Source organism: Salmo salar, chromosome ssa14 (assembly GCF_905237065.1).
Source record: "Salmo salar chromosome ssa14, Ssal_v3.1, whole genome shotgun sequence".
In the NCBI taxonomy this organism is placed as follows: Eukaryota; Metazoa; Chordata; class Actinopteri; order Salmoniformes; family Salmonidae; genus Salmo; species Salmo salar.
This window is the reverse complement of record NC_059455.1, coordinates 96,173,219-96,187,846: the sequence shown is the minus strand read 5'-3', so window position 1 is coordinate 96,187,846 and position 14,628 is coordinate 96,173,219. Positions and strand designations below refer to the sequence as shown.

At 40.7% G+C, this 14,628-nt stretch overlaps 1 protein-coding gene across 1 annotated transcript in view; it reads right to left on the bottom strand.

Moving 5' to 3' along the window:
- Nucleotides 1-14,628, bottom strand: part of LOC106570723 (acetylcholinesterase collagenic tail peptide) — a 61,368-nt gene that overhangs the window by 29,899 nt on the left and 16,841 nt on the right. Inside the window, exons 11-13 of the mRNA XM_014143205.2 lie at nucleotides 8,564-8,660; nucleotides 7,988-8,127; nucleotides 7,640-7,759 (exon numbers count right to left, since the gene is read on the bottom strand). Of these exons, the coding sequence (XP_013998680.2) occupies nucleotides 7,640-7,759; nucleotides 7,988-8,127; nucleotides 8,564-8,660 (357 nt within the window). The remainder of the gene's footprint in view (nucleotides 1-7,639; nucleotides 7,760-7,987; nucleotides 8,128-8,563; nucleotides 8,661-14,628) is intronic.

Here is a 14,628-nt window from a genome sequence, read left to right as displayed (position 1 = left end):
AACAACAGGGTCCTAATCATTAAGGCCCACCATCCATAACAACAGGGTTTTAATCATTAAGGCCCACCATAACAACAGGGTCCTAATCATTAAGGCCCACCGTAACAACAGGGTCCAATTCATTAAGGCCCACTGTAACAACAGGGTCCAATTCATTAAGGCCCACTGTAACAACAGGGTCCTAATCATTAAGGCCCACCATCCATAACAACAGGGTTTTAATCATTAAGGCCCACCATAACAACAGGGTCCTAATCATTAAGGCCCACCGTAACAACAGGGTCCAATTCATTAAGGCCCACTGTAATAACAGGGTCCTAATCATTAAGGCCCACTGTAATAACAGGGTCCTAATCATTAAGGCCCACTGTAATAACAGGGTCCTAATCATTAAGGCCCACTGTAATAACACGGTCCTAATCATTAAGGCCCACCATAACAACAGGGTCCTGATCATTAAGGCCCACCATAACAACAGGGTTCTAATCATTAAGGCCCACCATCCATAACAACAGGGTTCTAATCATTAAGGCCCACCATAACAACAGGGTCCTGATCATTAAGGCCCACCATAACAACAGGGTTCTAATCATTAAGGCCCACTATCCATAACAACAGGGTTCTAATCATTAAGGCCCACCATAACAACAGGGTCCTAATCATTAAGGCCCACCGCAACAACAGGGTCCAATTCATTAAGGCCCACTGTAACAACAGGGTCCAATTCATTAAGGCCCACTGTAACAACAGGGTCCTATTCATTAAGGCCCACCATCCATAACAACAGGGTCCAATTCATTAAGGCCCACTGTAATAACAGGGTCCTAATCATTAAGGCCCACCATAACAACAGGGTTCTAATCATTAAGGCCCACCGTAACAACAGGGTCCTAATCATTAAGGCCCACCATAACAACAGGGTCCTAATCATTAAGGCCCACCATAACAACAGGGTCCTGATCATTAAGGCCCACCATAAAAACAGGGTTCTAATCATTAAGGCCCACCATCCATAACAACAGGGTTCTAATCATTAAGGCCCACCATAACAACAGGGTCCTAATCATTAAGGCCCACCGTAACAACAGGGTCCTAATCATTAAGGCCCACAATAACAACAGGGTCCTGATCATTAAGGCCCACCATAACAACAGGGTTGTAATCATTAAGGCCCACCGTAACAACAGGGTCCTAATCATTAAGGCCCACCATAACAATAGGGTTCTAATCATTAAGGCCCACCATAACAACAGGGTTCTAATCATTAAGGCCCACCGTAACAACAGGGTCCTAATCATTAAGGCCGACCATAACAACAGGGTCCTAATCATTAAGGCCCACCATAACAACAGGGTTCTAATCATTAAGGCCCACCATAACAACAGGGTTCTAATCATTAAGGCCCACCGTAACAACAGGGTCCTAATCATTAAGGCCCACCATAACAACAGGGTCCTAATCATTAAGGCCCACCATCCATAACAACAGGGTCCTGATCATTAAGGCCCACCGTAACAACAGGGTTCTAATCATTAAGGCCCACCATAACAACAGGGTCCTAATCATTAAGGCCCACCATCCATAACAACAGGGTTATAATCATTAAGGCCCACAATAACAACAGGGTCCTAATCATTAGGGCCCACCGTAACAACAGGGTCCAATTCATTAAGGCCCACTGTAACAACAGGGTCCAATTCATTAAGGCCCACTGTAACAACAGGGTCCTAATCATTAAGGCCCACCATCCATAACAACAGGGTCCAATTCATTAAGGCCCACTGTAATAACAGGGTCCTAATCATTAAGGCCCACTGTAATAACAGGGTCCTACTCATTAAGGCCCACTGTAATAACACGGTCCTAATCATTAAGGCCCACCATAACAACAGGGTCCTGATCATTAAGGCCTACCATAACAACAGGGTTCTAATCATTAAGGCCCACCATCCATAACAACAGGGTTCTAATCATTAAGGCCCACCATAACAACAGGGTCCTAATCATTAAGGGCCACCATCCATAACAACAGGGTTATAATCATTAAGGCCCACCATAACAACAGGGTCCTAATCATTAAGGCCCACCGTAACAACAGGGTCCAATTCATTAAGGCCCACTGTAACAACAGGGTCCAATTCATTAAGGCCCACTGTAACAACAGGGTCCTAATCATTAAGGCCCACCATCCATAACAACAGGGTCCTAATCATTAAGGCCCACTGTAATAACAGGGTCCTAATCATTAAGGCCCACTGTAACAACAGGGTCCTAATCATTAAGGCCCACCATAACAACAGGGTTCTAATCATTAAGGCCCACCATCCATAACAACAGGGTTCTAATCATTAAGGCCCACCATAACAACAGGGTCCTGATCATTAAGGCCCACCATAACAACAGGGTCCTAATCATTAAGGCCCACCATAACAATAGGGTTCTAATCATTAAGGCCCACCATAACAACAGGGTTCTAATCATTAAGGCCCACCGTAACAACAGGGTCCTAATCATTAAGGCCGACCATAACAACAGGGTCCTAATCATTAAGGCCCACCGTAACAAAAGGGTTCTAATCATTAAGGCCCACCATAACAACAGGGTTCTAATCATTAAGGCCCACCGTAACAACAGGGTCCTAATCATTAAGGCCCACCATAACAACAGGGTTCTAATCATTAAGGCCCACCGTAACAACAGGGTCCTAATCATTAAGGCCCACCATAACAACAGGGTTCTAATCATTAAGGCCCACCGTAACAACAGGGTCCTAATCATTAAGGCCCACCATAACAACAGGGTCCTAATCATTAAGGCCCACCATCCATAACAACATGGTCCTGATCATTAAGGCCCACCGTAACAACAGGGTTCTAATCATTAAGGCCCACCATAACAACAGGGTCCTAATCATTAAGGCCCACCATCCATAACAACAGGGTCCTGATCATTAAGGCCCACCATAACAACAGGGTCCTAATCATTAAGGCCCACCATCCATAACAACAGGGTTATAATCATTAAGGCCCACCATAACAACAGGGTCCTAATCATTAAGGCCCACCGTAACAACAGGGTCCAATTCATTAAGGCCCACTGTAACAACAGGGTCCAATTCATTAAGGCCCACTGTAACAACAGGGTCCTAATCATTAAGGCCCACCATCCATAACAACAGGGTCCAATTCATTAAGGCCCACTTTAATAACAGGGTCCTAATCATTAAGGCCCACTGTAATAACAGGGTCCTAATCATTAAGGCCCACTGTAATAACACGGTCCTAATCATTAAGGCCCACCATAACAACAGGGTCCTGATCATTAAGGCCCACCATAACAACAGGGTTCTAATCATTAAGGCCCACCATCCATAACAACAGGGTTCTAATCATTAAGGCCCACCATAACAACAGGGTCCTAATCATTAAGGCCCACCATAACAACAGGGTCCTAATCATTAAGGCCCACCATAACAACAGGGTCCTAATCATTAAGGCCCACCATAACAACAGGGTCCTAATCATTAAGGCCTACCATAACAACAGGGTTCTAATCATTAAGGCCCACCATAACAACAGGGTCCTGATCATTAAGGCCCACCATAACAACAGGGTCCTAATCATTAAGGCCCACCATCCATAACAACAGGGTCCTAATCATTAAGGCCCACCGTAACAACAGGGTCCTAATCATTAAGGCCCACCATCCATAACAACAGGGTCCTAATCATTAAGGCCTACCATAACAACAGGGTCCTGATCATTAAGGCCCACCATAACAACAGGGTTCTAATCATTAAGGCCCACCGTAACAACAGGGTCCTAATCATTAAGGCCCACCATAACAACAGGGTTCTAATCATTAAGGCCCACCGTAACAACAGGGTCCTAATCATTAAGGCCCACCATAACAATAGGGTTCTAATCATTAAGGCCCACCGTAACAACAGGGTTCTAATCATTAAGGCCCACCATAACAACAGGGTTCTAATCATTATGGCCCACCATAACAACAGGGTTCTAATCATTAAGGCCCACCGTAACAACAGGGTCCTAATCATTAAGGCCCACCATAACAACAGGGTCCTAATCATTAAGGCCCACCATCCATAACAACAGGGTCCTGATCATTAAGGCCCACCTTAACAACAGGGTTCTAATCATTAAGGCCCACCATAACAACAGGGTCCTAATCATTAAGGCCCACCATCCATAACAACAGGGTCCAATTCATTAAGGCCCACTGTAATAACAGGGTCCTAATCATTAAGGCCCACTGTAATAACAGGGTCCTAATCATTAAGGCCCACTGTAATAACACGGTCCTAATCATTAAGGCCCACCATAGCAACAGGGTCCTGATCATTAAGGCCCACCATAACAACAGGGTTCTAATCATTAAGGCCCACCATCCATAACAACAGTGTTCTAATCATTAAGGCCCACCATAACAACAGGGTCCTGATCATTAAGGCCCACCATAACAACAGGGTTCTAATCATTAAGGCCCACCATCCATAACAACAGGGTTCTAATCATTAAGGCCCACCATAACAACAGGGTCCTAATCATTAAGGCCCACCGTAACAACAGGGTCCAATTCATTAAGGCCCACTGTAACAACAGGGTCCAATTCATTAAGGCCCACAGTAACAACAGGGTCCTAATCATTAAGGCCCACCATCCATAACAACAGGGTCCTAATCATTAAGGCCCACTGTAATAACAGGGTCCTAATCATTAAGGCCCACTGTAATAACACGGTCCTAATCATTAAGGCCCACCATAACAACAGGGTCATGATCATTAAGGCCCACCATAAAAACAGGGTTCTAATCATTAAGGCCCACCATCCATAACAACAGGGTTCTAATCATTAAGGCCCACCATAACAATAGGGTTCTAATCATTAAGGCCCACCATAACAACAGGGTTCTAATCATTAAGGCCCACCGTAACAACAGGGTCCTAATCATTAAGGCCGACCATAACAACAGGGTCCTAATCATTAAGGCCCACCATAACAAAAGGGTTCTAATCATTAAGGCCCACCATAACAACAGGTTTCTAATCATTAAGGCCCACCGTAACAACAGGGTCCTAATCATTAAGGCCCACCATAACAACAGGGTCCTAATCATTAAGGCCCACCATAACAACAGGGTCCTGATCATTAAGGCCCACCATAAAAACAGGGTTCTAATCATTAAGGCCCACCATCCATAACAACAGGGTTCTAATCATTAAGGCCCACCATAACAACAGGGTTCTAATCATTAAGGCCCACCATAACAACAGGGTCCTGATCATTAAGGCCCACCATAACAACAGGGTTCTAATCATTAAGGCCCACCGTAACAACAGGGTCCTAATCATTAAGGCCCACCATAACAATAGGGTTCTAATCATTAAGGCCCACCATAACAACAGGGTTCTAATCATTAAGGCCCACTGTAACAACAGGGTCCTAATCATTAAGGCCGACCATAACAACAGGGTCCTAATCATTAAGGCCCACCATAACAACAGGGTTCTAATCATTAAGGCCCACCATAACAACAGAGTTCTAATCATTAAGGCCCACCGTAACAACAGGGTCCTAATCATTAAGGCCCACCATAACAACAGGGTCCTAATCATTAAGGCCCACCATCCATAAGAACAGGGTCCTGATCATTAAGGCCCACCGTAACAACAGGGTTCTAATCATTAAGGCCCACCATAACAACAGGGTCCTAATCATTAAGGCCCACCATAACAACAGGGTCCTAATCATTAAGGCCCACCGTAACAACAGGGTCCAATTCATTAAGGCCCACTGTAACAACAGGGTCCAATTCATTAAGGCCCACTGTAACAACAGGGTCCTAATCATTAAGGCCCACCATCCATAACAACAGGGTCCAATTCATTAAGGCCCACTGTAATAACAGGGTCCTAATCATTAAGGCCCACTGTAATAACAGGGTCCTAATCATTAAGGCCCACCATAACAATAGGGTTCTAATCATTAAGGCCCACCATAACAACAGGGTCCTAATCATTAAGGCCCACCATAACAACAGGGTCCTGATCATTAAGGCCCACCATAACAACAGGGTTCTAATCATTAAGGCCCACCATCCATAACAACAGGGTTCTAATCATTAAGGCCCACCATCCATAACAACAGGGTTCTAATCATTAAGGCCCACCATAACAACAGGGTCCTAATCATTAAGGCCCACCATAACAACAGGGTCCTAATCATTAAGGCCCACTATAACAACAGGGTCCTAATCATTAAGGCCCACCATAACAACAGGGTCCTAATCATTAAGGCCTACCATAACAACAGGGTTCTAATCATTAAGGCCCACCATAACAACAGGGTCCTGATCATTAAGGCCCACCATAACAACAGGGTCCTAATCATTAAGGCCCACCATCCATAACAACAGGGTCCTAATCATTAAGGCCTACCATAACCACAGGGTCCTAATCATTAAGGCCCACCGTAACAACAGGGTCCTAATCATTAAGGCCCACCATAACAACAGGGTCCTGATCATTAAGGCCCACCATAACAACAGGGTTCTAATCATTAAGGCCCACCGTAACAACAGGGTCCTGATCATTAAGGCCCACCATAACAACAGGGTTCTAATCATTAAGGCCCACCGTAACAACAGGGTCCTAATCATTAAGGCCCACCATAACAACAGGGTTCTAATCATTAAGGCCCACCGTAACAACAGGGTCCTAATCATTAAGGCCCACCATAACAACAGGGTCCTAATCATTAAGGCCCACCATAACAACAGGGTTCTAATCATTAAGGCCCACCATAACAACAGGGTTATAATCATTAAGGCCCACCGTAACAACAGGGTCCTAATCATTAAGGCCCACCATAACAACAGGGTTCTAATCATTAAGGCCGACCATAACAACAGGGTCCTAATCATTAAGGCCCACCATAACAACAGGGTCCTAATCATTAAGGCCCACCATAACAACAGGGTCCTAATCATTAAGGCCCACCATCCATAACAACAGGGTCCTGATCATTAAGGCCCACCGTAACAACAGGGTTCTAATCATTAAGGCCCACCATAACAACAGGGTCCTAATCATTAAGGCCCACCATCCATAACAACAGGGTCCTGATCATTAAGGCCCACCATAACAACAGGGTCCTAATCATTAAGGCCCACCATCCATAACAACAGGGTTCTAATCATTAAGGCCCACCGTAACAACAGGGTCCTAATCATTAAGGCCCACCGTAACAACAGGGTCCTAATCATTAAGGCCCACCATCCATAACAACAGGGTCCTAATCATTAAGGCCCACCGTAACAACAGGGTCCTAATCATTAAGGCCCACCATCCATAACAACAGGGTCCTAATCATTAAGGCCCACTGTAATAACAGGGTCCTAATCATTAAGGCCCACCATAACAACAGGGTCCTAATCATTAAGGCCCACCGTAACAACAGGGTCCTAATCATTAAGGCCCACCGTAACAACAGGGTCCTAATCATTAAGGCCCACCGTAACAAAACGTCTTGCAACAGTTTCTTAGTGTATTTGTAAAGTACATTATCGCATCGTATAGTATAGTGAAGTATCTTCTGGTATTGTATAGTAGAGCACCTGTATGGGCTGCCAGCCATCTTTGTCTTTGAAGTAGAGGGATCTCTGGTCCTTCCTGAAGGCGATGGCATTGACCGTGTGGAGACGATCCAACTCTTCCTCACTGTCCACCACAAAGATCTACATAGAGATCAGAGGCAGTTGAAATAACACAAGATCACATGTTGATTCAAGGTACAACGATTCGCAAAGCTCCCAAATCCTAATATACTGAAAAAGACAGGAATATTGAAAATGCCCCAAAACGTAGGGACTTGATAACTATATTTTACAATAAAAAAATAAAAAATTGTGGTCAAAGTTGATGGGAAAAGGTCCTGTGTAAATCAATGTGAGAGAGAGTTTTACCACGGGGACTTTGTGGTAGTTGCCTCGTTGGGTGTAACTGCCGTAGTCTGGGTTGTTGACCCCTAGAGGGGTGTTACAGTCACAGGCACCTGGAGATCCCGCTACACCTTTATCTCCCTTCTCCCCTACCAGGTACAGGCCTGGAGACAAACACACACACACATATCATTACACAAAACACAATCATTTTTATTTGTGTGTGTTCGTGTCGTACAGGTGGTTGTATCTTACCTGAGGCAGGTAGTCCAGGTGGTCTTATCTTACCTGAGGCAGGTAGTCCAGGGGGTCTTATCTTACCTGAGGCAGGTAGGCCAGGGGGTCTTATCTTACCTGAGGCAGGTAGTCCAGGGGGTCTTATCTTACCTGAGGCAGGTAGTTCAGGGGTTCTTATCTTACCTGAGGCAGGTAGTTCAGGGGGTCTTATCTTACCTGAGGTAGGTGGTCCAGGGGGTCTTATCTTACCTGAGGCAGGTAGTTCAGGGGGTCTTATCTTACCTGAGACAGGTAGTCCAGGGGGTCTTATCTTACCTGAGGTAGGTAGTCTTATCTTACCTGAGGCAGGTTGTCTTATCTTACCTGAGGCAGGTTGTCCAGGGGGTCCAGGATGACCAGAGGGACCAGCAGGACCTGTAGGACCCCTTGGACCTGGGGTTCCACCATGACCCTTCATACCCTACACGCACACACACACACACACACACACACACACACACACACACACACACACACACACACACACACACACACACACACACACACACACACACACACACACACACACACACACACACACACACATAAGGTGACCTACTATTAGGTGACCTACTATCCATATCTATTGACACAGGTTTCCATCCTATTGGCAACAGCTTTTCATGCGAGTATTCTAAAATCCGCATGAAATCAATATGAGCATTTTCCAAAACAAAGACGTGTTTCCATCACATTGACCGGTTACAAATAAAAGGCTGTGTGTGATGAGGTAGTGCACATAAACATACCCTTTGCTGTTAAGTTCCCATGTACCAAATAAAAAAATACGAGTTCAATGGATTTCCATCGCATCTTCAACTCTACACAAAACATATGAGTTATATAGCCAGTGAGCAATCTGCATGATGGCTAGAGTTCACGTTAGTTAGTTTACATGATGAGATGCTGTTAGCTAGAGTTCACGTATAGTCTTCTGATCCCTCCTGTCTCAGCCTCCAGTATTTATGCTGCAGTAGTTTATGTGTCGGGGGGCTAGGGTCAGTCTGTCACATCTGGAGTATTTATCTTGTCTTATCCGGTGTCCTGTGTGAATTTAAATATACTCTCTCTAATTCTCTCTCTCTTTCTCTCTTTCTTTCTTTCTCTCGGAGGACCTGAGCCCTAGGACCATGCCTCAGGACTACCTGGCATGATGACTCCTTGCTGTCCCCAGTCCACCTGGCCGTGCTGCTGCTCCAGTTTCAACTGTTCTGCCTGCGGCTATGGAACCCTGACCTGTTCACCGGACGTGCTTGTTGCACCCTCGACAACTACTATGATTATTATTATTTGACCATGCTGACATTTATGAACATTTTAACATCTTGTCCATGTTCTGTTATAATATCCACCCGGCACAGCCAGAAGCGTACTGGCCACCCCTCATAGCCTGGTTCCTCTCTAGGTTTCTTCCTAGGTTTTGGCCTTTCTAGGGAGTTTTTCCTAGGGAGTTTTTCCTAGCCACCGTGCTCCTACACCTGCATTGCTTGCTGTTTGGGGTTTTAGGCTGGGTTTCTGTACAGCACTTTGAGATATCAGCTGATGTACGAAGGGCTATATAAATACATTTGATTTTGATTTGATGCTGTTAGCTAGAGTTCACGTATAGTTTACATGATGAGATGCTGTTAGCTTAGCATCGATTTTCATGTCACCAGAATAAGACCCTCCATATTTATTGGAAAGGAGCATCAAACTCGTCACTTTGCCCTTTCACCACCCTGTGATGATCATCATAAATCATTTCATCTGTAACCTAATAAACTGTATGTTTTCCTGATGAGTCGTAGCCAGATGACCACACAACAAGTTTACTTCGATATGATGGTTATTATATCAATATTTTGTGCATAAAAGCGCTTCCACCCCCAAAAATTTGCATAATTAATTTTACTGACACAAAAAAGATCCCATCTTGTCTATAGGATTTTTGTTTCCTCGACATTTGGAAAGTTTAACCAAAAAAAGTATGTTTCCATCAGGACTGTCATGCCATTTTTTTATCTGACATCTGACTTTACTTGCGTAAAACGGTTGGATGAGTGAGAAAGTCACAGACACACAAATATCCTATCCACCCCAAAAATGCTAACCGCCCGTTATTGTTTTTTATTCATTTATTATTTTTATTGTATTTTTGGGGGGGTTGTTTTTTTAACCTCAGACCAGTTACAAACGTATACATACGAACAACAACTCACACCTCCATCCCCTAGTGCCCTAACCCTAAACAACGACTACATCTCATCTGCACAACCAGTATACTCACACCTCCATCCCCTAGTGCCCTATCCCTAAACAACGACTACATCTCATCTGCACAACCAGTATACTCACACCTCCATCCCTTAGTGCCCTAACCCTAAACAACGACTACATCTCATCTGCACAACCAGTATGCTCACACCTTCATCCCTTAGTGCCCTATCCCTAAACAACGACTACATCTCATCTGCACAACCAGTATGCTCACACCTTCATCCCTTAGTGCCCTAACCCTAAACAACGACTACATCTCATCTGCACAACCAGTATGCTCACACCTCCATCCCTTAGTGCCCTAACCCTAAACAATGACTACATCTCATCTGCACAACCAGTATGCTCACACCTCCATCCCTTAGTGCCCTAACCCTAAACAACGACTACATCTCATCTGCACAACCAGTATGCTCACACCTTCATCCCTTAGTGCCCTAACCCTAAACAACGACTACATCTCATCTGCACAACCAGTATGCTCACACCTTCACCCTTAGTGCCTGCATTATTGTTTGCCACATGGCCTTAAATTGTACCAATTTGTTTCTCACAGTCGTCAATGCTATTTCAATATTTCAATAATAAATAATTAGATTTTTTTCCATTGTTTTAATGATGGCGTATTGATTGATTTCCACGTTTTTAGTATACGTTTTTTCAAGATAAGAATAGAATTGATAAGAGAGAAGAGAATCGTCCAGCCCATTGTGTATCTCACTACACCCCCATATGTCATGTCTTGAAATATGCAGACAGGCGGATTAAAAGTACGTTTAAATTGTAACACTTCTGACAGCCATCTTTCTATATCCGCCCATAACTTTTAGACTTTATAGCGTTCCCAGAAGCCATGGATTATTGAGTCAATGTTTGTTTTACACTTAAGACATGCGTCTTCCGTTGTGCTGTAGAATTTGTGAAATTTGTCTCTTGTATAATACATTCTATACATCAGTTTATACTGGATTAAGCGTACATTTTCATTAACTGTAATTTCGTTAGATATGATCCAACTTTCCCTCCATCTTGTGCCAACATCAGTTATTTTTAAGTCTTGGTTCCAATAGTTTATATTATTTTCTAAGAGATAGCCAGTGGGATATGCTCTCTGTGTAACAGTTTAGCTTCCTTCCCTCTCTTCGCCCCAACCTGGGCTTGAACCAGGGCCCCTCTGCACACACCAACAACTGACACCCCACGAAGCATCGTTACCCATCGCGCCACAAAAGCCACGGCACTTGCAGAGCAAGGGGAACAACTACTTCAAGGTCTCAGAGCGAGGGACGTCACCGATTGAAACACTATTAGTGCGCACCACCACTAACTAACTAGCCATTTCACATCGGTTACATCTGCAAGTTTGCTTGAATGTCCAAAAGATTTCAAATCGAAATTTCGTGATATGTAACTTTTAGTTGCATGTATTTGAAAATATCTACATCCACAAGTATCTACTTTTGTCAGTCCAAAATTGCTTTTTAAAACTTTCAAGGTAATAAAGATATTTCCTGTGACAAAGTCATTAACGGTTTCTATTGGTTACTATTGGTTCTTGTAGAATACGCTGAATATTTTCTTCCATATTGTTATAGTGTTCTATAATGTTATAGTGTTCTATATTGTTCTAGTGTTCTATAATGTTATAGTGTTCTATATTGTTATAGTGTTATAGTGTTCTATATTGTTGTAGTGTTCTATATTGTTCTAGTGTTCTATATTGTTATAGTGTTCTATACAGTTATAGTGTTCTATATTGTTATAGTGTTCTATATTGTTATAGTGTTCTATATAGTTACGGTGTTCTATATTGTTATGGTGTTCTATATTGTTAAACTGTTGAATATTGTTATAGTGTTCTACATTGTTGTAGTGTTCTATATTGTTATAGTGTTATAGTGTTCTATATTGTTATAGTGTTCTATATTGTTATAGTGTTATAGTGTTCTATATTGTTATAGTGTTCTATATTGTTATAGTGTTCTATATTGTTATAGTGTTCTATATTGTTGTAGTGTTCTATAATGTTATAGTGTTCTATATTGTTATAGTGTTATAGTGTTCTATATTGTTATAGTGTTCTATATTGTTATAGTGTTCTATATTGTTATAGTGTTCTATATTGGTATAGTGTTATAGTGTTCTATATTGCTGTAGTGTTCTATATTGTTATAGTGTTCTATATTGTTATAGTGTTCTATATTGTTATAGTGTTATAGTGTTCTATATTGTTACAGTGTTCTATATTGTTATAGTGTTCTATATTGTTATAGTGTTATAGTGTTCTATATTGTTATAGTGTTATAGTGTTCTATATTGTTATAGTGTTCTATATAGTTATAGTGTTCTACATTGTTATAGTGTTATAGTGTTATAGTGTTAGTGTTCTATATTGTTATAGTGTTATAGTGTTATAGTGTTATAGTGTTCTATATAGTTATAGTGTTCTACATTGTTATAGTGTTCTATATTGTTATAGTGTTATAGTGTTCTATATTGTTACAGTGTTCTATATTGTTATATTGTTCTATATTGTTATAGTGTTATAGTGTTATAGTGTTCTATAGTGTTATAGTGTTCTATATTGTTATATTGTTATAGTGTTATAGTGTTATATATTGTTATATTGTTCTATATAGTTATAGTGTTCTATACTGTTATAGTGTTATAGTGTTCTATATTGTTATAGTGTTCTATATTGTTATAATGTTCTATATTGTTATAGTGTTCTATATAGTTATAGTGTTATAGTGTTATATATTGTTATAGTGTTATAGTGTTCTATAGTGTTATAGTGTTCTATATTGTTATGGTGTTCTATATTGTTCTAGTGTTCTATATTGTTATAGTGTTCTATATTGTTATAGTGTTCTATATTGCTGTAGTGTTCTATATAGTTATAGTGTTCTATACTGTTATATTGTTATAGTGTTCTATATTGTTATTGTGTTCTATATAGTTATAGTGTTCTATATAGTTATAGTGTTCTATATTGTTATAGTGTTATAGTGTTCTATATTGTTGTAGTGTTCTATAGTGTTATAGTGTTCTATATTGTTATATTGTTCTATATTGTTATAGTGTTATAGTGTTCTATATTGTTATAGTGTTCTATATTGTTATAGTGTTCTATATTGTTCTAGTGTTCTATATTGTTATAGTGTTCTATATTGTTATAGTGTTCTATATTGTTATATTGTTCTATATTGTTATAGTGTTCTATATTGTTATAGTGTTATAGTGTTCTATATTGTTATAGTGTTATAGTGTTCTATATTGTTATAGTGTTCTATATTGCTGTAGTGTTCTATATTGTTATAGTGTTCTATATAGTTATAGTGTTCTATATAGTTATAGTGTTATAGTGTTCTATATTGTTATAGTGTTCTATATTGTTCTAGTGTTCTATATTGTTATAGTGTTCTATATTGTTATAGTGTTATAGTGTTCTATATTGTTATAGTGTTCTATATTGTTATAGTGTTCTATAGTGTTATAGTGTTATAGTGTTCTATAGTGTTATAGTGTTCTATATTGTTATAGTGTTCTATATTGTTCTAGTGTTCTATATTGTTATAGTGTTCTATATTGTTATAGTGTTCTATATTGTTATAGTGTTATAGTGTTCTATATTGTTATAGTGTTCTATATTGTTCTAGTGTTCTATATTGTTATAGTGTTCTATATTGTTATAGTATTATAGTGTTCTATATTGTTATAGTGTTCTATATTGTTCTAGTGTTCTATAGTGTTATAGTGTTCTATATTGTTATAGTGTTATAGTGTTCTATATTGTTATAGTGTTCTATATAGTGTTCTATATTGTTATAGTGTTCTATATTGTTGTAGTGTTCTGTATTATTTTTCCTACTGCCATTATTAAAAAATAAATTCCATGTTAACCCTGGTGTCCTGGCTACATTCCTAATCTGGCCCTCATACCATAATTGCTTCCAATTAGCTCATTCATCCCCCCTCCTATCTGTAACTATTCCCCAGGTCGTTGCTGTAAATGAGAATATGTTCTCAGTCAACTTACCTGATAAAATACGGGTAAAAAAGTAAAATAAAACAAAAGAATCATGTTGCTATTCATTTGTCCAGAGAGAATAAAATATTCCTCAATATTA